The sequence below is a fragment of the Electrona antarctica genome (genome assembly GCF_951216825.1).
Source record: "Electrona antarctica genome assembly, chromosome: 22".
Lineage (NCBI taxonomy): Eukaryota > Metazoa > Chordata > Actinopteri > Myctophiformes > Myctophidae > Electrona > Electrona antarctica.
The window spans coordinates 16,873,704-16,900,678 of NC_136805.1; the positions used below are offsets into that span (position 1 = coordinate 16,873,704).

Below are 26,975 nucleotides of genomic sequence, written 5' to 3' on the forward strand. Positions count from 1 at the left end.
TGAATTATATGGCTTCACGTTCTTCTTGCTCTGTAAAATAACGTCATCAATAAATAAATAGGAACAGAGATGGTGAATATTACTGAATGTCAGCAACAGTTTAAAAAACGAAATTGCCCCGTTAAAGCCAGCTTTATTTTAGGGTACATTGCTGGTTCTGTTCCCAGGCGTCTGGACATTAAGTTCAGCGCGTATGGGACAATGAACAAGCAGGACTTTCCAACTCTTTATTTTTCTTATTGTAGTGAATCTTGCCTAAACAATGCAATCTCTTTCTGTATCAGAGTACTGTTATTTTAGATGTTGACGTGTGGAATGTATACTAAAATTATCCAAATGGATCACTTTGTTTAGACATATGTTTTCTACAGCGCCTGCATGACAGGTTAAGCTTGATTTATACTTTGTTGCGTATACGACACCATTAGCTGATGGAGTATAAGCATTAGAGAGAGATGAGTAGTGTTTCTTGTGGTCTTTAGCACAGTCAAAAGTAGACAACTTCATGTCATTCACAAAATTGCCTGCATTAATATCCGTTGTCACTCAAGAGCCAACTACAACAGTCACACAGTTTGCAGCATTAACTGAACCAAGACCTCTATCAGAGATACATTCCCAAATTTCTTAATGGAACCAAGTTTATTTTTCATGTTTTTGTGAATGCTGATCGAAGATTTACTGACTGATGTCATGTTTGATGATTTTACATTCTTTGTGTTGTGTGGGAGCATAGATTTAAATGAACATATGCCTGTTATGTTTGATTCCTCTGCCTTTGTGTGTATTGTATGTTTGTTAGTTTTTTGCTTTAAAATATTGAGTGGCTGAGGTGTTTGGAACCATTATGTTGAGGATTGTTACTTACCTGTGGTGTAAATGGATCATGCTATAGAGATATACAGTATGCTGAATATATTTACTGTGCTTGGTAAATGGATCTCCTACCATAGAGTGTATATGTTAAAATATCTGCTATACTGTCAGTTCGCCAATAAACGATTTGCACAACACTGTCTCTCTTAAATCGTTTATGATTCAGCACACTTTTATTGCATATACAAGTGTTCCAGTTACATCATGAACTCAACAAAAGTAGGTGTTAAAGTCTGAATGTGTGCACTTGACTGTGAAATGTGCTGTTCCTTGGATGATCACACAGCCTCATAAGAGCAACTATATGTATAAAATGTTATTGTAGGCCTACTTAGACTGTACACACATGTATATAACCTCATTGTGTGGAATAGGCCTAGCTTATATGTAGTGAGAAATAATAAATTCCATCCACAGTAGGCTTCAAAGTTCAAACCTTGCCACTGAACGACATATCTTTCACTTTCAGCACGAAGAAGGAAGTGATTATTTTTCCTATATACACTCGTGGAGAACTCACTCAACTGGTAGAGAATGTTGCTGCTGAGACACGCACTTCTCTAACCACATCCACAGCGTTGCATATGGGTTAACGTCTTTGTTTCGATGTTTTTGTGAAGTAGTAGGCTAATTGAAGACAGACGGGCTGTAAGGTAAGTGCGCTAATAATACTAATCGCATCCCATGATCAAAACGCTTTTACAATACGCATGCGGATCCTAAACAATTGTTGTATTGTTTCCGAAATAACAATCAAGAACAACGCAAATCCCGAACACTGTGTGTGTGTGTGTGTGTGTGTGTGTGTGTGTGTGTAATAGTCGAATAGATGATTGTTTTGACAATGGTTAATGATAATACATTTATAATAGCCCTATAGTACCTATTAAGGTGAAACCAGGTGAACCCCCTGCTGTTCACCTAACTGAATAACAATTGTTATTTAACAGAATTCTGTACAGGGACTTTCTACACCAAAAGAAGAAACATGTACTGTAATAAACCCAGCAAAAACTGTCCATTATTACATTAGTAGACTGTATAAGAGAAGGCATCAGTTAAGTAAGAAACTAGAAATGTAACTATCAGACTTTCAAACAATAAATAGGCCACTGCAAACCTATAGAAATTGTGGACTCTGCTCAGTTCTCTCGGATTTATTATAGGAGTGTTATTTTATTGGACTTTTACTGTTTAAGTCACGACTCTGAGCTCTTAAAGTTAGCAGAGTTTAATGCCAGTATGCCATTGTCTTTCAACAGAAGCGTTTCATGGACCACTGCAAGGATCACTCTATGAGGTTTTGAACTGGTTCCTATAGAACAAATACCAGTAAAGGTAGACCGGCAGAATGGTTATCTTTGGACACAGCGATGGCAAAACCACAGAGGCTCCTGGACTGAAAGATGAGATAGAAGAGAACAAGACCTATCCCCATTATGGCAGCATTTGTGGAGACACCTGTCCCACGTGTCGTGGAACAGGACGCATTCCAAGAGGTATGGCTTGTATACCTCTATGTCATTTGGACAACCTTTGTGTAAACATTCTCTGTATTACACTTTTATCGTCTTTCTCTAAAAAGTTATTTAAAGCAGCACTCTTCTACCCCGGATTTGACCCCGGTTTCCAGCTGAAGTTCTGAAATGTTTACCATTGAGTCAATAGAGCCTGCCTGCTTGCTTAGGGAATAAATGAATCTTGACTATCAGGTCAAAATTCGTGTCAGATCCTGTGTCTAGGTGAGACACGACTTTTGACACAATCTAAATGTCTCATAGAAGAGCAGGGAGATAAATTACAACCACCCCACTTGTATATTATATTGTATTAACATACTCTACCATACAAATTGGACAAAATTACATGTGTTATTCATTAACAAATATACTTAAACAGATATGTTAGGAGAGACTATATTATTTACAACAATGGTGTTAATGGAAATGATTTAGCTGTGGTCCACCATGCAATGGTTGTATAGATTGTTGTCTCTCCTTTGGGAGACCAAATGGGTCCTGTATGAGGGCTATGGATGTTCAGCAGTTGACAAGGCAGCTATACCTAAAACATTTGTCAACTGTTTAGGTCAAAAGTTCTCTTTCTATAAATGGATATGGCTACATTTTGCCACACTTTTATTGTAATCTTTATCTGTCACTCCCAAATAATGTTTTATTAATTCTCTGTATATGTAAGTAATAAAGCTTGTTTTGTAGAAACGACTCTTAACCTCCTCTTCAGTGCGTGTTACGACTCTTAACCTCCTCTTCAGTGCGTGTTACGACTCTTAACCTCCTCTTCAGTGCGTGTTACGACTCTTAACCTCCTCTTCAGTGCGTGTTACGACTCTTAACCTCCTCTTCAGTGCGTGTTACAGAGTGCAGGAATGGGATGACGCATCCTTCTCTCTTTTTGACAGGACATCTGGACCAGCTAGTTGCTGTAATATCCTGCAATGACAAAAGACTGAAGCCCAGGCACACGTAAGGCTCATGTATTTTTGGATACATGTGTGACTCTGTGTGTGACTTTGTGTGTGACTCTGTGTGTGTGACTGTGTGTGTGTGACTGTGTGTGTGTGTGTGTGTGTGTGTGTGTGTGTGTGTGTGTGTGTGTGTGTGTGTGTGTGTGTGTGTGTGTGTGTGTGTGTGTGTGTGTGTGTGACGTGTGTGTGGGTGGGTGGGGGTGTGTGGGTGGGTGTGTGGGTGGGTGTGTGCGCGCATGCCCTGTGACAAATAATGTATCTGTTTCTATTCTATTGCAATGTCATGTTCTCTTTTTTAATCATAGAACAAAAAGTAAGGTCAATGAGTAATGCATTATGGTTCCTTACACCATAGTGGACATGATGTTTCGAGCCTGTTGGCTCTTCATAAGTATGACTATCCATATTCCACACAGACTTGTTGATAACTGCTGTATCACTCTGTGTGTGTCTGTGTGTGTGTGTGTGTGTGTGTGTGTGTGTGTGTGTGTGCGTGCGTGCGTGCGTGCGTGCGTGCGTGCGTGCGTGCGTGCGTGCGTGCGTGCGTGCGTGTAATTCCAGGAAACTCTACATGTGCATCTCGATGGTTGTGTGTCTCTTCCTCAGCTGCCTCACCCTCTTCTTCCTCTTTCCTCGGAGCGTCACGATCACCCCCGTATCTGTCCAGTCTGTCATGGTCTACTTCACGCGAGATCAACAACTCACCATGGAAGTCAAAGTAAATTTGTAACTACACAGTACACTCTGGTTGACTTGTTGTAAGGCACAAACCAGATGTATACCTGAGATGTTGTGAGTACATGCAGAGTAGGCTCACCATTCTCCATCATCTGTCATCTAAAGTCTAGGTTCCCAAACCTTTCAGGTCGATATCCAAAAGAGACATTAGACGTTTGCCCGGGATTATTAAAACAAATATATATTCATGGAATTTATTAGAATGTTTTGTTTGTTTGTTTTGTCATACAAATATTTTGAAATATATATGTTATTTTAAATGTAGATAAAATAAAATGGGATTTCATGACCCATAAAAATTGGTCTGTGACCCACAAATCGGTCCCGAACCCACTGTTTGGGAAAGAGTAGTCTCTCTCTCTCTCTCGACAGACTGTGAACTAAATTATACAATAGAAGCAACATGCGACAGAACTTAGATAACGTATATTGTATTAAAATACCAAGGAGGAAGATGTATATCTAGACAATGGTCACCTTCACAGAATGCGTCTTTTCACTTTTATAGAATCTCTTCAACATCAGCAACCAGAACTATGTCCCTGTTCAGATAGTGGAGGTTGACGTTCAAGGACTGATCTCTTACACTGTCAGGGGCAGGAATAAGAACTGCAATATGACCGCCATCCAGTCACGTTCCCAGAAAACTGTAAGTTTCTGATAAAAAAGTTCACATCATAATTCTGTACATAATAAACTCCTCACAAAAAGTTCAGAAACGTAACTTGGTCGATTATGTCTCCCTTTTAATAATATCAATTGGTACTTCGTAAAAAAGCTGTCAAGATAGCAAACGACCCCTCTCATCCTGCACTCTGCAGGGAGTTCGAACTACTTCCCTCTGGTAGACGGTACAAAGTACCAAAAGCTAACCGTAACATTTAAAAAAATTCCTTCATCCCAAATGCCATTTAGGCACTAAATGATACCATGTCTCGCTAGATTTGTTGTTTTTCAATGTATTTGCCACTGTTGTCCTGCACTTTTTTGCCATGAGAAAATAATTGTGTAAGTGTTGCTGTTGTTGTAACTGTTTTTTACTGTTGTTGAGACCGAAGACAAATTTCCACACGTGGACAATAAATGAAACTAACATTTTATTTTATTTTTGATTAGTCACCTTTACAACGAGATACAGCTTTTAAGGACCAGGCTTTCGTGGAATGAGCAACACGGCAAAATTGCAAATTGTTGGTATTCACCCTTTCTTTGAGTTGCTTAGTGGATTGGATGATTGCACTCTCCCACAGTGCAATCATCCAATCCACAAAGCAACTCAAAGAAAGGGTGAATAACAACAATTTGCCAAAAACAACACATATTGGCAATTTTTACACTTTATTAATTTTACACTCAGTGTGTTAGGGAACTAGCGTCTGGAGGATGAATGAATGAATGAATGAATGAGTTTATTTCGAACATTATTTGAAATCAAATACATTAAAACAAAACTGAAACAAAAGAAAATACTCCAACAATGTCCGAAAAGGAGTAGGGTGAAGTATACAACTTATTAAACCCCTACCCCCCTTTTGCTTTTACCCATATATCTTAAAAATATATATACACACATATGTTTACAACAACCCAATTTATCGTTGACATGAAAATAGAGCAAATAAAAACAATCTTGGCAATAACAGAAATAAAACTGGTAAAACCAGATCCATACACAGCCACAACACCTTGGCACCAAGGTTGGTGCCAAGCTGTTGTGGCTGTGTTTTTTCAATTTGCAATTTAGCCGTGTTGCTCATTCCACGAAAGCCTGGTCCTTAAAAGCTTGAATACCAACAATTTGCCAAAAACAACACATATTGGCAATTTTTACACTTTATTAATTTTACACTCAGTGTGTTAGGGAACTCAGTAGCGTCTGGAGGATCCATACACAGCCACAACAGCTTGGCACCTCCTCCTCTTAGCCAAATCTTAACCAACCAAGCATCGCATTCCTCAACCAGGATTTGTTGCAAGTCAGCCAACATGCTTACAGGTATATTGGTCACTCGAGCACGTACAGCACATCCAAGCTGATGCAAGTGTTCAAGGTCGGGTTGAGGTCTGGACTCATGGCAGGCCATTCCATCCTCTCCACTCCCAAATTATGGAGGTACTCTGTGATGATCCTGTCTCTGTGGGGGCGAGCGTAATTGTGTTGTTTTTTCCTTATTACTGTGGGAGAGTGCAATCATCCAATCCACTAAGCAACTCAAAGCAAGGGGGAATACCAACCATTTTGCCATTTTGGCAAATGTTTTGGTGCTACCCACACGTTTAGCTGTGTTGCTAATTCCATGAATGCCTGGTCCTTACAAGCTGTACCTTGTTGTAAAGGTGATCAACGATAATCACGATATAAAATACAATACCAATTGGTATTAATAAAGGGGAGAAATAATCAACCAAAGTTAAGTTTCTGAACCTTTTGGGAGGAGTTTACATAGTGCTATACTAATAATATTAATCACAATAATAATCTTAATCACAATCATATCCATATCCACATTCATATTCATATTAATAACTGTAATCATAATCATAATCATATTGAATACTATTATATTGTTTTGTACATATCATTTCTAACTGCTTATTCAACCTTTGCAGTATATGGTTCAAATTGACCTAAAAATCGATGAGCCTGGCTTAAAGTAAGTTTGAAATTCTTTATTGTTGATAAATACTAGAATCCATAATAGAAAGGTATTTTAGTAGGGGAAAAATTAATAGTTAAAAAACGGTACAAGATACAGTCGGATTTAAAGGGACAGGATGCCCAAAATCACCTTTTCTTAGATTTTAACAAAAATAATTGTGCCCTTTGTGATAGGAATATTTGGCGCTATTCATTTTGACGTTTGTTTCATATACATAGTAGAGAGACAGGCTCCGCCACTTCCGTGTTTTTGTTAACGTCCTTGGTTTACTGGTTCTCTTCTCTTCATCTCGAAACAGACATTTTGTGTGTCCGTGTGTGTGTGTGTGTGTGTGTGTGTGTGTGTGTGTGTGTGTGTGTGTGTGTGTGTGTGTGTGTGTGTGTGTGTGTGTGTGTGTGTGTGTGTGTGTGTGTGTGTGTGTGTGTGTACACACATTATAACCACGCCTACATTTTACGTTTCTTTTCATTCTTTTCATTTCACGTTTCTTTTCATTCACAAATAAATGACAACGGTGGGTGTCTAGACTATTTCTTTTGGTAACGTTCTGTTTATTGATTTTTTTAAATTGAGAAATACAAACAGTGTCTAGACTAATTTAAATAATCTTTTAAATGGACTCAAAATCTCAACTCAAACTGCAACCAAATTGTGAAATGAATACTGTTGCATACATAAGTAGCAATTTCACTTTTAGTATTTTTCATTAATTTACAGGTACATTTCCTTTACATGTCAGATTACCTCTACTAAGTCCACTAATCAATGTTATTTATCTGTTTCAGCTCTTACTGCAGGTCAAATTCTATCAAGATTCACACGTTGTTCTTGGAGTTGCAGTAAGTGTCAATCTCTTTCTGTACATCAACGGAAAGGAGGTAACCTCCGCAGTATATCGCTCAAACCTACAAAGGTTTCTTGACATGGTTGAATTCACCCCAGCTCTATATGTATTTCATCCATCCATCCATCCATCCATCCATCCATCCATCCATCCATCCATCCATCCATTCATCTTCAACCGCTTATCCGTAGTCGGGTCACAGGGGCAACAGCTCCACCAGAGTGTTCCAGACTTCCCTTTACATTAGTGACTTCCTCCTGGGGGATCCCGAGACGTTCCAAGGCCAGTGAGAGTCGGTGTGTTTCCTCCAACTGCGCCTTGGTCTGCCCCGGGGTCTCCTCCCAGTGGGACGTGTCTCAAGGACCTCCCTAGGGAGACGCCCGAGAGGCATTTCTCTTTATTTAATTACATTATGGCAGAGATTTGGACTTGGAATGGTTGAAAGTGAAACTACTAACAAAATTACATTGTACATGGCGCCCGCTGGCCTAGTGGTCCAGGCGCATGATACATATAGGCTCTTGCCTGACAGTGTCTTGCATGTTCGAGTCCCGTTCATGACGACCTTTGCTGCATGTCTCTCCCTGTCTCTTCCTCCCTCTTTCCTGTCTGTCTTCACTGTAACTATCAATAAAGGCACAAAAGCAAAAAGAAATACATTGTACAATTACAATTTAGGCATTTAGCAGACGTTCTTAATCCAGAGCGAATATCTGCAATGAATGGGAGGGTGACTCACATTCAGACTTGGGGGTGCTACAGCTCCTACAGGACTCAGGAGTAGCCACTTTTATACAGAGAGACATCCGAAAAGAATTACTTGAAAAACATAATGCTGGCAACCGCTGCCGCCGTGTGCTTTTAATTTTTTTGATGAGCGACACTGTCATAAGATACTACTATCACCACAGGAAGAGAACATGCTATAAAGGTATATATACTAATGTTTAACTTTGCTCCTACGTTTAATCATAAACATCCCCATCCAGATTTCGTTAACTGTTTTATTTATTTTTATTTTTCAATTATTATTATTGAGCGGTGCACACCGTCTCCTTTAAAGGGCTCGCTCTGTCTGTCTGTCTGTCTGTCTGTCTGTCTGTCTGTCTGTCTGTCTGTCTGTCTGTCTGTCTGTCTGTCTGTCTGTCTGTCTGTCTGTCTGTCTGTCTGTCTGTCTGTCTGTCTGTCTGTCTGTCTGTTTAGAGTAGGACCTTTGACCACTCTGTTTAGACAGTATGACCTATTGACCCCTGCAGATGCCGAGCCATTCCTAGCTAATTACACACACACACACATGCACACGCACACACACACACACATTGACCACTACAGCACACACACACACACGCACGCACGCACGCACGCACGCACGCACGCACGCACGCACCACCGCTCAGTTCACACAGAGTGCGATAATTTTTTATTACAAATAAAAGTGGAGGAGCACAGCACAGTCGGCAGGACTTTGCTCTTGATAAAACGAACATGTTATGAAAACTATGGTGTGGTTTTCTGCTAAAATAAATAAATAACATAAAAATGTCTTTCTTTTGTGTTCCACAGGATGACGATGAACATAACCTATCTATCCCATGTGGAGCAAGTGTCTTTGAATACCTTTGAGTACATTGACTGTGGTGCCAACTCAACCATTCCTCACCCTATGGAGGGAGGACGCTAGGGCAGAGAGAAGACTAGCCTCGGAGACGGCAGGCGTTGAGAAGACAAGCACGAGAGTCTCTTTTCAGTATAGTTTATTTCACAGGACCCATTTTCGAGGCTTGTTGTGCTGTTCTTGTGACTAAATAGAGGAGATGTGTGCCTCTCCCCGTGCCTTGATCATCTCTAAACTAAAGAGATACACATTGTGAATGCAATGTTCTTTATAACTGGCTGTCTGAAAGGTAGCATCAGTATGTCCATGTTGTTTTTTGTGGTGCAACCACTCCAAGGAACAGCAATGTCCGTGTTCACCTATGACTGTGACTCGTGTTAACCTATGTGACTCGTGTTAATGTGTGTGACTCATGTGTGACTCATGAGCACCAGTAGGGGCGCTGTCGTGCTATAAACAGAGAGAGAGAGATAGTGTTGCACTGTTGCCTGCTAATGAGAGAGAGAGAGAGAGGGGGGGGGGGGGGGGGGGGGGGGTGTAAGGGGGGGAGTTGCACCACTCAGTTCACACGGGTGTGATTTTTGTTTTACTTACTGTATATGCTGCTTTAGCATGCCTGTGATTTCACTCACCAGAATGATTAACATAGAAGGTAGATGATTTATCTCAGGCTATTGCTATCTTAACTGTGAATTAATGCTTTGTACGCCCGTCATGTCGTCGCCGTTGGGTGGAAACCTCATGTCCAAAACTGTTAAGTATAGGGCATTTATTTACAAAAGGTTTGAATATGGAGATAAGAGGTTTCTGCCTGACAGCAATGATATACTGTATCATCTGTTATCATATACTGTATTTCTTGTTGTCATATACTGTATTGTTTTGTAATATAATGTATCATTGTGAGTTATCGACTAGATGTCACATAATTCTTAAACTGGGTGTGGACTTTTGATAATACATTGTATGTTTTATATAGAATCTTCTTTTAGAATATTCTTTTGGATCTGTCACTGATCACTGATCTTGGAATGCATCTGGTATGGGCTAATAATGGCTGGAGTTTATACATCCTGTTATTTGGTTTATTGTGAAATCTATACCCAATGTGTTGTTGCAGGTTCATATGTGAGGCAGTTGTCATGCCATGTCAGTGGTGGTGGATTTTACAGAGAGGACATGTAGCCTACATGATCAACATGCACAGCTATGATAAATAAATCCCATGGGCATTGTAAAAATATCTAACCTTTACAATAAAAACAACATGAACATCAACATTTGATTTTGTCTACTCTTATGGCTTATAAACAGTATGGGATATGAATAACTGTGTTTTTCAAGGACTGTGTGTGTTATAAGGTAATATGCTAATGACATTGATCTTTCAGCTTGTTTTGTAGTTGGAGTTTTGCTGGAGGAATGTGCTCTGACCTGCTTTCTTCAGCTACAGAAGATGGGCGCCCAGCTATAAAGACTGATGAGGGTTTCGGGTAGTAAATTGTGGCATACCACACAAACATTAACCTATAAAAAGAATGATGTAGTCCCACTCCTGTAGGTATAGGCCTATGTATAATCGGTATGACTCAAATACAAATTAATAGTAAAATATAATAAAATATAAAATATAAAAATAAAATAATTATTAAAAATATAATTAAATATTGCACTCTGGCGACATGAATTTAGGGACTTCGTGAAAACGATGACACTTGTCTAAGTGGTCTTGTTATTGTTAAGTTGTTCATTCCTATCCTGTCCCACTTTACAGCAGTTACACTAACGCCTCAGCCACTGCAATCTCATACTTTGCCAGCAGAGGGAGGCGTGTAGACGTCCAGAGCGGACTGTGACGTCACATGCTTGCTATTGCAGTAGGACCATGTCCCTCCAGTGCTGTCAGCACAGTCAGTGCAGGCCAGGGAAGGGAACGGACGGGATCAGGCATACAACATTGGAAATGAGCACAATTTGTTGACAAGTGAATTGTGGATGTGTTTTTTTTGCATTGGGATAATGTTTTCACCGCCCATTCAAGTCAACATCTAGAGCAGGTAGGCCTGTGCGCGACATTATCCTACTTATGCATGACAGAGAGATTATTTGTCATTTCTATTTTTTCTGTGAAATGTGTAGTCTATAATTTGAACCACAAGCATAGCTGATATCCTTTGCAAGATATCTTGATTTCCATAAATGAGCAGTGGTATTTGTAAATTATTTGTAATTTATCATACTGTATTTACCCTACTTATTAAATGCATTATCATTGCCTGTCATTGGCTGTGCTTTTCCAGAATAGTCACAGAATTTAGCAGTCTGTTGCAAGCAATGTTTTCCCTTTATAGATAGAATTAGAATGGGATAACGGTTTAGAAGATAGCTGTTTCCACCTACAATTTGACATATCAACACCCCAACAGGATTAGCGCTGCAGCAATGACTGAGAGTGTCCATGAATAGCCTAGATATTCATGCATGCATTAAACTTTAAATCAATCCTGCCCTAAGAAAAGCCATTCTGGTTTTAGCAGTCTTAAGAGGATTAGGCTGGGTAAATGAGGCAACCTCCAGCCAAGTGTTATGATCCCATCATGTTACAATAATGGAATCAAATCAATTACTGTTTGAAGAGGTCACAAATTATCCTATTATGCAATGATGTAGCAGTCTCTCTCTTTGAGAGACTTACATTGAAGGAAACTAATAACACATTGTGATGAAGTGTAATTTTGTATTGTTTAGGTCCAGATAGTGATGCTAGGCTGCATGCTTTGAAAGTTGAGAAATGTCAGTCTGACTGGACTGAAGTGTAATGTTCAGTATTACAATGTGTTTGTAATATGAGTGTTCCCACCAGTGTTTTGCATGCAGTCTATCTGACATTAGTTCGAAGTTCCTCAACTCTACTCATCACACTCCATATATGGTCATTCTAAAACACCCATTATCTTCTCCTTGAATGTTATGTTTGTTTTGATAAGGCCATGAGACACACTCCATGCAGTCCTGACGTTCTCCACTGAAATGCCAAACTGTTGACCAAGGGTTTATTTTTATTTTTATCAAGGATCTGCCACCTGACCTGAAGTAGGTGAGAAACGTCCGCTGGGAATCATGGGGAACCAGCTGACAGATATCGCCCCCAACGCCCGCTTCCTGCCAACCTTCCAGTCGCTGCACGTGGTGGTGATAGGCCTCGACTCCGCCGGCAAGACCTCTCTGCTCTACCGGCTGAAGCTGAAGGAGTTCGTCAAGACCATCCCCACCAAGGGCTTTAACACGGAGAAGGTCAAGGTGGTCATCGGGAGCTCGCGAGCCATCACCCTGCAGGTGTGGGACGTGGGCGGCCAGGAGAAGCTGCGTCCCCTGTGGAAGTCGTACACGCGGCGGACCGACGGCATGGTGTTCGTGGTGGACTCCACCGAGCTGGAGCGCATGGAGGAGGCCAAGGTGGAGCTGCACAAGATCACGCGCACCTCGGAGAACCAGGGCGTGCCGGTGCTGATCCTGGCCAACAAGCAGGACGTCGACACGGCCCTGGCGGTGGGCGAGGTGGAGAAGCTGCTGGCCGTGCACGAACTGAGCGCCACCACGCTGCGCCACGTCCAGAGCTGCAGCGCCGTGGACGGCCGGGGGCTCCAGGCGGGCCTGGAGAAACTCCACGAGATGATCCTGAAAAGGAAGAAGATCGTGAAGCACAGCAGAACTAGAAAGAGATGAGCCCTTTCGTCCCCACACTCTCTGGATATTTTCTTCAGACGTCTGTGTTCACTATCGAGACACTTTTTAGTTTTTTATTATAGGTTTCCCTTTTAACGGGATGGCTTCTTGTAGTGACAACAAAGGAACCAATTTAAGGTGGCCTCAGGGTCAGGAGGAATGGATTTTGGACCTAATTTGTCTTGCAGTATGGACACAATTATTCAAACACGTCATTTGGACTTAATGACTTCTTGTTATAGATTTCCAAATGAAGGGACACCTTGAGAATTGGGGTTTTAAGAAAGATTGTTTATTCAGCACTTGCCCTCCCTTGTTGAGAGAAATTGTCAACTTTCTGTTTCATTTTTGAACTTTCCTTGTTATATTAAGTACCGTTTCTTTTCCTACAATGTGATGAGTGCTTGCCTGGTGAAGAAAAGGAAAGCTGTCTTCTTTGGTGAAGAAAAGGAATTGACTGAAATACAGGGTGCTTAGGTGAAGGATTTTTCTAGTCACCAGAGATTTTTATAAATTAATAATATCCACATATTTTTTCTCCAACATTGTAATAACGTTGCACTGTGTGTATACCCTTTTATCCAGTAAAATGGCACAGAGTAGCCATGGGGCACAAAGTTATATGTACTGTATGTTCATAGCCATGGAACAAATATCATAAATGCATTCCTCTCATGCCACAGAGGTTAAGTTTCACTTGGACTAACAAATAGTGTTTATACAAATTGTACATTTTGTTTTGTTTTTTTATCATTGAAGAATTAATAAATCAAAGCACTGTACTGAATGTCCATTGCAATCCTTTTAGTTGGGTATATGATGGGTTCCATATATAGTGTGCATGTGTGGGGACACTTGAATGGGAAGACATCCATTTGACGAAGATTCAAATCTCTTTTAATATCTTTTCAATTGTGTCATCTGGAAAGGAAACTCGGCCATCCAAATCTAGTTTAGTATTGTGCCTTGAATTTATACTGTAGAATAGATGGACTATTCAAAGAATCAAATTCGGCCCCCCAGGTAATAAAATGAACATGACTAAATTTGCTTTCACAACTATAAATAGCCACAATAGGACCTCTGCTGCTACCCTGGTGAAGACAAATGTAATGTCCTACAGCATATAGCATGTGAGCCATGACTGAAAGAGCAAAGCCCACAATACATGTGCACATGCTTTCATACAGTATGATGCAGATGTGATGCAATGAGTGCATAAATAGTTTGACTCTTGCAGATGAAGTCAATAAACAGTAGAATGCATTATTCTGCAGACACACTCAGTTAGTTACATTTATTTGAAGCTGTAGTAAATAAAGCAATCATGCATACTATGTTATAATATCTGAATAAAATATGCTTGATACAATCATACAGCCCATTACAACTATACTATGTGTGAGAGAAAACAAACCCTTATGAAGTAGGTTTTATGGAAAAACAAGAGCAATACACTTATTATTATTTTTGACCATGTGATGTTATGCCATTATAGTCTTTGGCTGCATTCTGTTGCCTCATAAAAAAGATTAGGATGTTATTTTTAAAGTGTTTAAATTTCTAGACCTTGACATTCGTGTCCAATATGTATAGACCTAATTGAACCCATTCTGTCAAGTTGTGATTCATTTCTTAACTTACTATTTAAAGGTTACTGTGTCATCAGTTTGTATTAAGTGTCAGTGGTGGTGGCTCAGATAATTGGCCTGTACTTGGGCAGAGATGGTGTCATGGGTTCCAATCTATTTATTTCACTGTGTAGCTGCGACCCATTTTCCTCCACAATATTGTCTAATAATGCCCTACAAGCCTTTGTTAAAAGGCCCCTTAGCAGCAGCTCCTGGAGGCCATGATGATCCTTATACCAACAAGAGATTCTAGCCGAGGGTTAGTGCCAGATTCGAGGGCTCATCCTCTGGGGAGCATGAATGTGCTCAGCGAGTTTTATGGCAATCTGCTCTTTAGATGTTGAGATGTCTTGTGTATAAGTGGATGTTTGGGCCAAAGGGTGTCACTAGGGGGAAGTCTATATAGGGTCATCAACATGACAGTTGGGATCCAAGGGTCATCCTCCATGAAAGTACAGAGTCCCATGGAAATCCAGCCAATACTTTTTGAAATAATGTGGTGAACGGATGTATCATAGATAACTTTCGGCAAGGAATCTTGTCTTTCATACTTGGATCTTTTTTGGACAGAAACAAATTAGGTTATGGAAACATAATGTTCTCCTTTCTCTCCTCCAACCTTCACACGCAAGTCTATTTCCTCTGATGAGGGGGAGAGAGATGGGGGGGGAAGACACGCAGCAAAGGTCGTCGGGCTTGAGACTCGTACCCGCGACACACTGTCAGGCTGGATTACCAGCCTAGGTGCCGCTCGGCCCGGCCCAGGCCTAATTAGACCTCTCTGAGTAGTAAGTATACCCAATTTCCAAAGAGCTGGTATCTCTGGTTCAAAATACATTGTCATACTTTGAATACTTCTCTTCCAAGCATTTATGACTTGCAGTCAGAGATAGAGAAACAATAACGCCTCCTGAGTCCTGTTCTCTGTATTTGTCACATTCAATTAAGGTGTTGTTTGAGTGCACTCAGCCACTGACAAACAGACTTTGGCAGAGGGAGTACAAGCTGCTGGCCTGCTGCTGTAATGTTTTTGGCTGCATGGACCAGCAGGCCAGCCTAATATACATAAATTGAAACAATACAATGAAATTGATTACTACCAGCATGCCTTTGTAAACCTAAATTGTTTTGTGTTACTGGGCACTGCTTGCATTTTACACTATTCATACAATATGTGGGACTTGTGTTGGTCTGGCGTGCTATGGTCTCTCTTCTGCCATGTCTTCCTGTGGGGGACTGCCCCGTGGTCCGACCTCCCGTTAGTTCGACCATGCATTAAGGTTGGCGAACATGCATTAAGGTTGTTTCTGTGCGCACGCTTTGTCACGCGACACAGTTGTGCAACAAAGCATATATTAGGCATTAGCCTAACTAGCCCAGGCACATGTGGCCACCCACCCACATTCTGGCTCTGCTCCAGATTTCTTCCTGTAACACTGAGCTTTCCCTTGCCACTGTCACAAAGTGCCTATTAATGAGCGACTGTGTTTTTATATTTTATTGTATTCACCAACACATACAGTTGGGTGCCACCGATATTGTCCCTTATCATTTGACCCATTTGGGCCTGACCTCAAAATTTTAAAAAATCCTTCTAAATCCTCCAGTTTTCTGAAATAAATATTTTCACGATTTTTCAAAAATAGCAGACCTACAAGGCGCGCTATGAGCTTGTAGATCTGCTATTTTTCAATAGCTAAATTATAACATGTTTAAAACACCAAAAGGGGTTCCCGCCCAAAATGGGTTAACTGTCCTTTTGCGCAGATCACGCAAACCTCAGCAAAAAGAAAAGGACAATATCGATGGCCTCCAACTGTAGACTGCGTGAATCAACAAAACCAGTGTAGAGCTCTCCATCCACAGCACTGATGTCAACTGGCAGCTTTTTTTAATACACAGCTGAGTTAATGAGCCTGGACTTCATCATGTCAAGGGGTGCATTCTAGATCTAGAACATACAATACATGCAATGCCTGGCTATAACCCTCAAAATCATATACAAAATCTCCATTAACTACACACAGGTATAGTAATGATTCCTCCTTCACAGTACTATAAACAATAAAAGCCTATTTAGCAATTGCAAAAGCACATCACAACCCCCCTCCTCTGCCGTTAACACTATGGCATTGGTTCAGCCCAATTACACTGGAAGACACAGAACAACAAACATATTGCACTTTTCCTCTAGATTGCACTCAAACCACATTACACTCAGAATTGCACTTGCTCTTACGTACAGTTGGAGGCCATCGATATTGTCCTTTTCTTTTTGCTGAGGTTTGCGTGATCTGCGCAAAAGGACAGTTAACCCATTTTTGGCGGGAACCCCTTTTGGTGTTTTAAACATTATGTTATAATTTAACTATTGAAAAATAGCAGATCTACAAGCTCATAGCGCGCCACCGAGTGGCGCGCTTGTAGCTTGTAGGTCTGCTATTTTTTTTAAATCGTGAAAATATGGAGGATTTAGAAGGATTTTTTTAAATTTTGAGGTCAGGCCTAAATGGGTCAAATGATAAGGGACAATATCGGTGGCACCCAACTGTATAGTGCACTCAGATGTATTGCATCTGAGTGTTGCACCATCATGATTCACCACCAAATATGTGTATGTTTCCACAGGTGGAACTCGTCAGGGCCGAGTGGCCAGTTCAGCTGGACAGGAAACAAACCCCAAATGTTCAGTCAAACCTAAGTCAATAATACATAAATAAACAATACAATAATTTCTTTACTGTGTAAATGACACTGTGCAAATTACTAAAGTGCATACATGCTGTGCCAAAAATCAATCCAATCAATCAAAATACATGTGCAAAATAGATGTGCAAAGGATAGATTGGAAAGGAAAAAACTAACAAACAAACAAAAAAAGTACCACTATCCCACACTTAACACCCAGCCTTATACTGGGGTTTTGACCCCAGTTTTTTTTCTTATCTTTTTCTGTTCAGTACAATCGGTCAAATGTCTTTGGTAATCCACTTGTCTATGTCCAAGTATTGATATTACCAGCCCATTGACTGACCTTCAAAGATACTATGAAACACATGGCCAGTATAAACCATATACACACACACACACACACACACACACACACACACACACACACACACACACACACACACACACACACACACACACACACACACACACACACACACACACACACACACACACACACACACACACACACACACACACACACACACACACACACACACACTGTTGTTTGTTGCAGATGGCATGATGAGATAATGGTGCATAATATCATCTTTGACATACAAGGACACGCCGTTATCCACATTATGCCACAGTAGCTGTTGCTAGTGAACTATTGTCTGATAAGCTGTTTTACGAGATGGGATCTTGATGTGTTGTCACAGATATGGCATGCTGTGTGCATGGCGTCGGCATGTATAAATGGTAAATGGTAAATGGTGCATTTATATAGCGCCTTTATCCAAGGCGCTTTACATAGATTGTGCATTACATTTACCCATTCATACACCGATTGCAGCGGAAGCCATGCAAGGTACCAACCAGCACATCGGGAGCAATTTGGGGTTCAGTACGTGTCTTGCCCAAGGACACTTCGACATGTAGACAGGAGGAGCCGGGATTCGAACCGCCGACCCATGGATCATTGGACGACCTGCTCTACCTCCTGAGCCAGTCGCCCAAGTCACACACACTCATGTACGCGCGGCACACACACGCACGCACGCACGCACGCACGCACGCACACACACGCACGCACGCACGCACACAAACACACAGTGTGACCTCTATGGTCCAACTGTCCGCATTATTCACAACAGTGATCTCATTAAAAACTTTTCAGGACACCTTTTGCAGAATCATCTTGACACAGCAGCTGCTTCTCTGAATAAATTAGCATCACGATGGGAGTTTTGCTGAAGTCGGGAGACACGGCGCTCTGTAGAAGCGCCAACACCTGCCAAGAAGGAAGCAAATGGTAAAAAAAAGTGGAGGAACACTCAGGGCTGGTTCTGGGGGGTTAGCCGGTTCCCAATCAAAAGTTATGGGGAATATCTATTTGTATCCAATATAAAAAATACCACGTCATAACGGTACCATATCCTTTCTGCTTGGGTGGGCAGCATTTTTAGAGAAATTTAGACGCACCTGAACACATGTTTGCCATCAGTGTTGTTAACCGACAGGGTGCTGATGGAAATTGGGTTGTTGGTCAAAGAAGAAGATAGATAGATGGATAGATAAACTGATATGATGTGCAGGGACTCCCTCCTCATATATTTGTCCTGCCCACCCTAGTGGGGTATAGGCTAGAACCGGCCATTTTCTTTTGACTGGATCTTTCCACATATACCATGATGTATACACGCTCACATGCACGCATTCACATGCTCATACGACTTTCTCTGTACCTCCACCTCACAATTTCTCTCCACTGTGGACCTCACATGTGTCTCTGGATGGCAGCTGACAGGAATAGTCCTTGAGGAGGAGAGAAAGATAGGATTATGGGGGATTAGTCAGGGCAGTCACCCAACAACAGCTACTGTATATCCCTGGAAATATGGGGTGACTAGGGTGCTGCCCCCATGCGACCCCCCCATCGCCCACCATCTCACAGGTTCGCTAGCCCTTACATCTGTTGTGGCTTCAGGTCTGAGGCCGAGCTCGCACAAACACCCACCACAAACACACCCCATGTGTCATGGTTAATTGTAAGTCCCTGTGGCAGAGATATAGCAGGAGGAAGTGGTGAAGCGTCCCCGCATGTCTCTTCCGACCGGTTCGTCCTGCTTTTGACACAACTAGGGCGATGCCCTTTGGGAATGCATGCCCCTCTGGTTATGCAGCACAACGGCCCGTTGTCAGAGTACCTGTTGTACCTGCTGTCAGATCAGTACTTGGTGCAGTATACCCATTATAATCGGATGCCAGTATGACATCAGGGATATACGGTATGGACCTAAAAGAGATACAGGCCGACAGATAGACAGATCTCCATATATGGGCATACAGGCCCTGTCCAGAGCCTGGGCAGAGGCTTTTCTGCTGGTTCTGGACAACCAGCTATAAGACGGCCTCGACACCGTGCACTGCACTCCTTGTGGTGGTATGGAACGCGTGTTCCAAATTTGAAGTCGGTGGGGCGAACCGGTTTCGAGTTACATGGATTACAGACGTACGTACGTACATATTACACACGTACAGAGACTTGGTGCATTTTAGAGAGGTGCACGTGGGGCCTCTACGGCGGTGCCCGTTGGGCACTGGCCCACTTGGAACGATGCAAGTTGGAAATGAATGCCCCACCCAGATATTATGTCTGTATCCCTTTTATGCCTGCCGTCAAAATGATGTCAGATTTATGTATGTGTGTATGTGTCCCTTTATTCTGTGTTCTGTGTCAGCCATGCCCAAATATGGAGTGTTAGGATGTCAGACCAGGCCAGCTCCATATATGGACCCTGGGCAGGGGCCCGGTCCAGAGCCTTTTTGGGGGCGTTTCTGGACACCGGGCACTGCACTCCCTGTGGTGGTGTGGAACGCATGTGTCGATTCAGGGTTTGAAAACCACCCGGGAGGTGGAAGTACAGTATAGTGATTTGGTCTTTTCCTTTGGAGGCTTGAAATACTATCGAGTTTTGATCCTATAATTTAACAAGCTGGACCATGGTGGTCCCAGTTGGTTAGCTTTTTAATTTATTTGGAAAAGTCTTTGAGATAAAGCCTCCAGACAGTGATGTTCCACTGCATTCTTTCCTCAGGACCTTCAGATGAAATGTAATGGTGCACTGAACACAAATCTCAGCCTCTCAACGTCTCCAGCCAGGCGCAGACATAATTACGCATCACCACGGCAACCCCGGGACAGCACTGCGGCCACTAAAAGGATGACCTGAGAGGGCAATAGTGGGGGTCAGATTGCTTTTGTGGTTGCACATCCAATCCAGCTGGGGTTACCGAGGGGGCAGGGAGATTAGAAATGCAGCGCAAATCAATACTGGAATACCAACTCTTTGTCTCTCCTTCCCTGTCAGACTCTCTTTCCATCAATCTCTCTCTTTCCCCTTTCCTTTCTTACTTTCCCTTGCTGTCTCTCTTTCTCTTTCTCTGTTACTCTCAACTCTCTAGGCACCCCCCCCGCCCCCCTCATTATATATCTTTCTCACTCCCAACCAGGGCCGATAGTGGTGTGAATCAGTGTGAAAGCATCTCATGTTTCACACCGATCAGGGATTTGCGAGAAGCTGACGCTGCTGTGGAAGTAGGAGGGGGCGGGGTGTTCCTGCCACTATGCACAGTGTGTATGGTGTAAGTCTTTTGAAGGTTGAACGGGGGACTATGTTTGTGGGAGGGCCAGATTTGTCCTGTCTTTTCATCCAAAAGGTCCATAAACCAAATAGATCCGAGCCTTTAAGCGTTGAGCGGCCGGCGAAGGCCTCCTAGGGATATATCCAAAGCTTGGGTCATACATTTGGAGAGCTTATTCGGTTAGGATGCTACAGCATATCACACTGTTGTTGTCTACAGGCGATGGCGAGAGAAAAACACCCACACGTGAAACCAGCATCTATATTTCTTAGTTGTGAAAACAGCTCTCCAGCGGGGGGGAGGGGCTCTTGTGTGCGAGTACGGTCGAACACGCTCGCATCCACCACCACTATTGAGGTGATCCCGGAGGTACAACATATGGATCCAATTGTCTTTCTTTTAGATGTCCTTGGCCACTGGCTACGGACAGTAATTATTTTCATATGAATAAGGGATCTCACCTCTGGGAAGTGTGGCGCGTGATATTCATATTCATAAATATGTTTCGCTTCTCTGCAGAATCCTAGGCATGGGGTGATTCATAGCCCCAGGGAGCCCCCATGAAATTATGGGCTGCATATTTAGAGATGGAAACATTCAAGCCGGAACTTTTCCAAACATTTCAGTGGGGGCATGAAACATTGACTCCATCGATGATTTCACGGTTCAGCCACAGGATTTGATTACATTTCGAGTGCAAGCTGATTTGGTATTGTTTGTGTTGCACGTGTGCTCTTTACATGTAAACCAGTGCAATCGTTGACTAGAAGAACAAGAATGAGGACCACAGGTGCAACTTAAGGTCATGTTTAAGGTCCTTTTCTGTTTGTTAAAATCATAGACTGTAGAACATATGAATGAAGGGAACCGTCACGTGACCCATTGGTTTCTACGTATCCAAATTCAAATACGCAATCTTGGAATTTCCGGTCCCAAAAAGAAACCATGCATCACTCACTGGAATGGATTTTTCAGTTACAACCTTTTAATACATGTTTGAAGGACCATGATAAAGACTTTAATGTTTTGTAAGACCAGCATGTTAACCTTTAATGTGTAAAGTCTGAAGCCCGCAGGATCGTGAAATTATGATATCTGCTGCACCATTAATGGCACTTCCTTCATGGGCTTCAAATCCAGCCGAGCTTCCTTGCCACTGGGTTAAAATAAGTGTTATATTCTGATTTGCAGATTCGGACTCTATAGAAAACATTATAGAGTGTTTGTTCAGTAGCAGGATACGGTCTCCCTGTCTCTCCAGCTCATTTGTAAACGAGAAATGAAATTTCAGGTTCAGATACCTGCAGAACTCATACAGGAGGATACAAGATACACAAGTGAAATTGGAAGTGATGACAGTGGCAGACAAAATTGGAACAGGAACACTATAAAATTCAAGATGATAAATGGGTATTCTCCCCAGGCTGGTTGGCTTGGAATTGGCAACCCTGCAGCTGAAAATGTATCTTCACAGTTTATTGAAGAGCTGGAGAGATGAGGAGACCCCTGTATAAACAAACAGACTACTCTATCTATAAAAAATATTATTATCACAATATAGAGCTACAACATTTAAAAAATCTCTTCTACCTTTCTACCTTTAAATAAACAATGCATGGTATTCGTAATATGACTTTAAATATTTTTCCTAAACTGTTACCAAAAGAAAACACACTGCGTTGTAATTGGAACACTTTATTATTATTCCACTGGATTAGTCTTTTGTTTGATGCACTATACTCCTCCCACAGTTTTGACTGTACGCACTTGAGCCATATCTCAAATTGACCGGCTTCATCGGGAAGGATGTGCTTGTATTTTTTTAAGAGAAATGTTGTATAGTTTAATTGATATTAATTTATTAGTGAATAAAATTTCCCCATTGACATGAATGGGAAAATGCGATTTTTCGCATTTTCTCACATTCAAGTATTTTTTCCTCAGAGACTGTAAGCACTATAGTTACAAAACTTGGAGGGTAGGTTCAGAATAATTACTAAAATTAATCAACTTATAATGTCATGGTGGCGCTATAACAGCCCACTTTACGTTTTGGCTTATAACTCTTGAACCGTAGGTCGTAAAATCTAAATTATTTTTTTCCCTGGCTTTCTTGGGTCATGACGCATCTCACCATATAGGCCACGCCCATTTGCGTCATGATAGATTTTCCGCCATTTAGAATTTTCTCCAAAACACACTTTTTGCTTCTCCTCCTACAGATTTTGCCCAAATCTCACAAGAATTGGTACACATGATCTCTGGACTGTTCCGATGAGAACCACCACACACAGGCGGAATTTTGATAGTGCGTACCGTTCGGCCGTAATCGGCTTCCGAAGTTAGTGGGAGGGGCCTATTTTACAAAGAATGCCACAAATCACGAACCAAACGTCCAATCAACTCCAAATTTGAATCAAATGTCGCGGGTGGTTTAATCAACCAAAAGCCAAAAGCAATTCCATTTTCATCCATAGGGGGCCTATGTAAGCGAGAGGGGCCTATGTAAGCGACTGCGGCAACCACACTTTGCACTTTTTCAAAATTGCAACCTTTCCAGTTTATATTCATATTTGAATAGAAAAGAGAGGTCGCACACAATGCATCGCATCGCGACGCATTGTGAGCTTGTAGATCAGCTATTTTCAAATGGTCGAAATGTATATAGGGTTGAAGTGGTTACAGTAATGTATGCTTTTCTAATCAAAATGTAAATCTCCAAATTAACTAGTAACTAAAGTTTTCAAATAATTGTAGTGGAGTAAAAGTACAAATGTTGGCTCTGAGATGTAGTGGAGTAGATGTAAATGTATTGGAAATTGGAATACAGTCAAGTAAAGTACAAATACCTCAAAATTGTACTTAAGTACAGTATTTGAGTAAATGTACTTAGTTACTTTCCACCACTGGGTTAACGGCAGGAGGATGAGTTAACAAAACGTCAACAAAGAGAGAAGTATATGACCAAGCTGTCCGTCTGATGACAAAAAAGATTACGAAAGAAAGGAGAGAGAAGTATGACTAAGACACAGAAGTGGTCAATGTTATCCTCAACTTCATATTGACATCTGTTGTCCAGATCATATCTCACACCAGGGCTGCAGGGCTGAATCATTCAGGCCGCGGTAGTCAAGTCATACACCCAGCCAGGCCACCCTATCCCTATACCCACACGCATGTACGTTTGGATTACAACAGAGCCATAGAGTATAGACAGAGTTGCGACATTGATGGGGCAGAAAACAGCCCGGTCACGTGGTTCATGTACTCGCGCGAGCCCTCGACTACAATAGATGCTGTAAACTTCCGGTGTCCCTATTCGCCAATAGAAGTCTATGTAGAAGAGGACTGGCCCCATGAAGTGAACGGAGTTGTCGTAACTCTGTCTATACTCTATGGGCTCTGGATTACAAGTAGGGCTGCACGATATGGACAACATTTCATATCTCTGTATTTATGCCAAATATTGCGATATCGATATACGATATTACCGTTAAAATTTCATATTCTGCATTTTAAGTGTTGCAACACTTATACATACACGTGTGGGGATTGAAAAACCATAAAACCTGGGTGATCTACTGTATGCTATGAAATTGTATGTTTATTCACGCAGCATAGTACTGTACAGTATATGAATGATACATTCTCTGGCTGATTTTAGTTTCTACCCTTCTAAGGACTAGCTGAGACCCCAACTTTGAGAACCAATGGTGTAGTGACGGGCGGGAACCCCTTTTGGTGTTTTAAGAATTATGTTATACTTTAGCTATTGAAAAATAGCAGATCTACAAGCTCATAGCGCGGCACCGAGTGCCACGCTACGAGCTTGTAGGTCTGCTATTTTTGAAAAATCGAGAAAATGTGGTGCAAATCTTTGAATATATATTCTGTCAGAGCGATCGTTTTTAACTCAATCTTTGCTTCATGGGGGATCCCTGGAACAACATATTTTCAGATGGGGGTCGGCGGCCAATTACATATATTTTTGGGGTCCTTGACATGAAAAACTTTAAGAACGACTGACATAGAAACATAGGCTTTTCAGAAAACTGTCAGGATTTAGAAGACATTTGCAGAAACGTCTTCAGGTCTAAATTGGTTAAGAGCGTACCGGACCGCATCTCCATGATATGATCTACTGCACCACGGATATGTCAACATGAAGTCGAAATGAGTCATAGTTCTCTCTTTTTGTATCTTTTTGTCATCAGTTTCCTCCTTTAAGTGAAAGAAAAGTAGTGTCAAAATATCTTTTGTATATTCGGTTTCAAAACAGGCCGTATGCGGGTACACTATAGTAGCTTTTCGTGCTGTGGCCCTTTACTTTAGAATCATATGATAGACTGACTGATCAGCTGGTTATGTTCTTTCACCACTTTATTATTTGTATATGTAACAATACATAACATTATTAATTGTACTTAAGTACAGTATTTGAGTAAATGTACTTAGTTACTTTCCACCACTGGGTTAACGGCAGGAGGATGAGTTAACAAAACGTCAACAAAGAGAGAAGTATATGACCAAGCTGTCCGTCTGATGACAAAAAAGATTACGAAAGAAAGGAGAGAGAAGTATGACTAAGACACAGAAGTGGTCAATGTTATCCTCAACTTCATATTGACATCTGTTGTCCAGATCATATCTTTTCAGAAAACTGTCAGGATTTAGAAGACATTTGCAGAAACGTCTTCAGGTCTAAATTGGTTAAGAGCGTACCGGACCGCATCTCCATGATATGATCTACTGCACCACGGATATGTCAACATGAAGTCGAAATGAGTCATAGTTCTCTCTTTTTGTATCTTTTTGTCATCAGTTTCCTCCTTTAAGTGAAAGAAAAGTAGTGTCAAAATACGCTCATTTGCGTCATGATAGATTTTCCGCCATTTTGAAAACACACTTTTTGCTTTTCCTCCTACAGATTTTGTCCAAATCTCACAAAAATCAGTACACATGATCTCAGGACCTTTCCGATGAAAACACCATCGGCAGAATTTTGATAGTGCGTATCGTTCGGCCGTAATCGGCTTCCGAAGTTAGTGGGAGGGGCCTACTTTACAAAAAATGCCACAAATCACGAACGGAATGTCCGATCCATCCCAAATTGTAATCACATGTCGCGGGTGGTTCAATCAACCAAGTTCCAAAAGCAATTCTATTTTCATCCATAGGGGGCACCGCAAATGCCAAAAATGTAACCGTATGGTGCAAAAACATGATTTTTGGGGGATAATATCAGTGGGAGGGGCATATGTAAGCCACTGCGGCAACCACACTTTGCAATCTTTGCAAATTGCGACCTTTCTAGTTGTATTTACGTCTAAGCATGGATCAGTACATAGTACATACACAACATACAGTAGCAAAACCACTGCCACTCCAATGAAATCCAGTTGGCTTGCCGTCCTAAGCTCTTATTGCGACCGCAGCAGGTCACAGTTTACTATGAAAACCTGCAAAACCTGTCAGTCCGTCACACCTCGAGACACGCTCCATCCATATATGGCCAATATAGAATTCATATCATTCCATATGTTGATCTGACCTCATCAAACCCTGTACACTCAAGACACGCTCCATATATGGCCCTTTAGGGCGCGGTCGATTCTCGCCCTCATTGTGTGAATATCTTGTTTACAGATTTGTTGTTGATTGTGAGAATACCTTGTTTACGTCTCACTAGGTCAGCCCAGATCTATGTCCTGATTTGACTGCAATTAATCCATCGTCCCTTGACATGTAACATATAACACAACACAACAACACACTGCAGGTTTCCTTCTGATCCCATGTTGGGATTACCCATAATCCTGTGTGTGTGTGTGTGTGTGTGTGTGTGTGTGTGTGTGTGTGTGTGTGTGTGTGTGTGTGTGTGTGTGTGTGTGTGTGTGTGTGTGGTACCCATCAGACTCAACACATTAGCAGTTGCTTTTTTAATCTAGACTATTATATTGATGTCTAAAAGCAGACGGCCAGGCGAACAGGGCTGCACTGGAATGGAGGCACTGTGTTGCTGTGTCAGGGGGTCCCTGTGTCAGGGGGCCATGCTGATGTGTGGATCCAGTGATAAACA

General features: G+C 41.6%; 2 protein-coding genes across 2 annotated transcripts; both read left to right on the plus strand.

Annotated features, from left to right (window-relative positions):
- The first annotated feature begins 1,446 nt into the window (after positions 1-1,446).
- On the plus strand, positions 1,447-9,606 carry tmem106a (transmembrane protein 106A). Its single transcript, XM_079492201.1, has 8 exons — positions 1,447-1,529; positions 2,139-2,375; positions 3,299-3,362; positions 3,926-4,082; positions 4,611-4,751; positions 6,713-6,756; positions 7,548-7,601; positions 9,170-9,606. Exons 2-8 carry the CDS (start codon positions 2,228-2,230, stop codon positions 9,285-9,287), a joined length of 726 nt encoding a protein of 241 aa, XP_079348327.1. The 5' UTR covers positions 1,447-1,529; positions 2,139-2,227; the 3' UTR covers positions 9,288-9,606.
- A 1,540-nt stretch (positions 9,607-11,146) lies between these two features.
- arl4d (ADP-ribosylation factor-like 4D) lies at positions 11,147-13,689 on the plus strand. The gene is made up of 2 exons (XM_079492182.1): positions 11,147-11,278; positions 12,295-13,689. The coding sequence occupies exon 2, from the start codon at positions 12,342-12,344 to the stop codon at positions 12,945-12,947; it is 606 nt and encodes a 201-aa protein (XP_079348308.1). The 5' UTR covers positions 11,147-11,278; positions 12,295-12,341; the 3' UTR covers positions 12,948-13,689.
- Positions 13,690-26,975: the final 13,286 nt, after the last annotated feature.

Excerpts from the sequence above, each read along its gene's own strand:
- tmem106a (XM_079492201.1), top strand. The coding sequence starts at position 2,228 with ATGGTTATCTTTGGACACAGCGATGGCAAAACCACAGAGGCTCCTGGA. Across the intron at positions 6,757-7,547 it reads ATCGATGAGCCTGGCTTAAA|CTCTTACTGCAGGTCAAATT; the intron begins GTAAGTTTGAAA and ends TATCTGTTTCAG. Across the intron at positions 7,602-9,169 it reads ACGTTGTTCTTGGAGTTGCA|GATGACGATGAACATAACCT; the intron begins GTAAGTGTCAAT and ends TGTGTTCCACAG.
- arl4d (XM_079492182.1), top strand. The coding sequence starts at position 12,342 with ATGGGGAACCAGCTGACAGATATCGCCCCCAACGCCCGCTTCCTGCCA.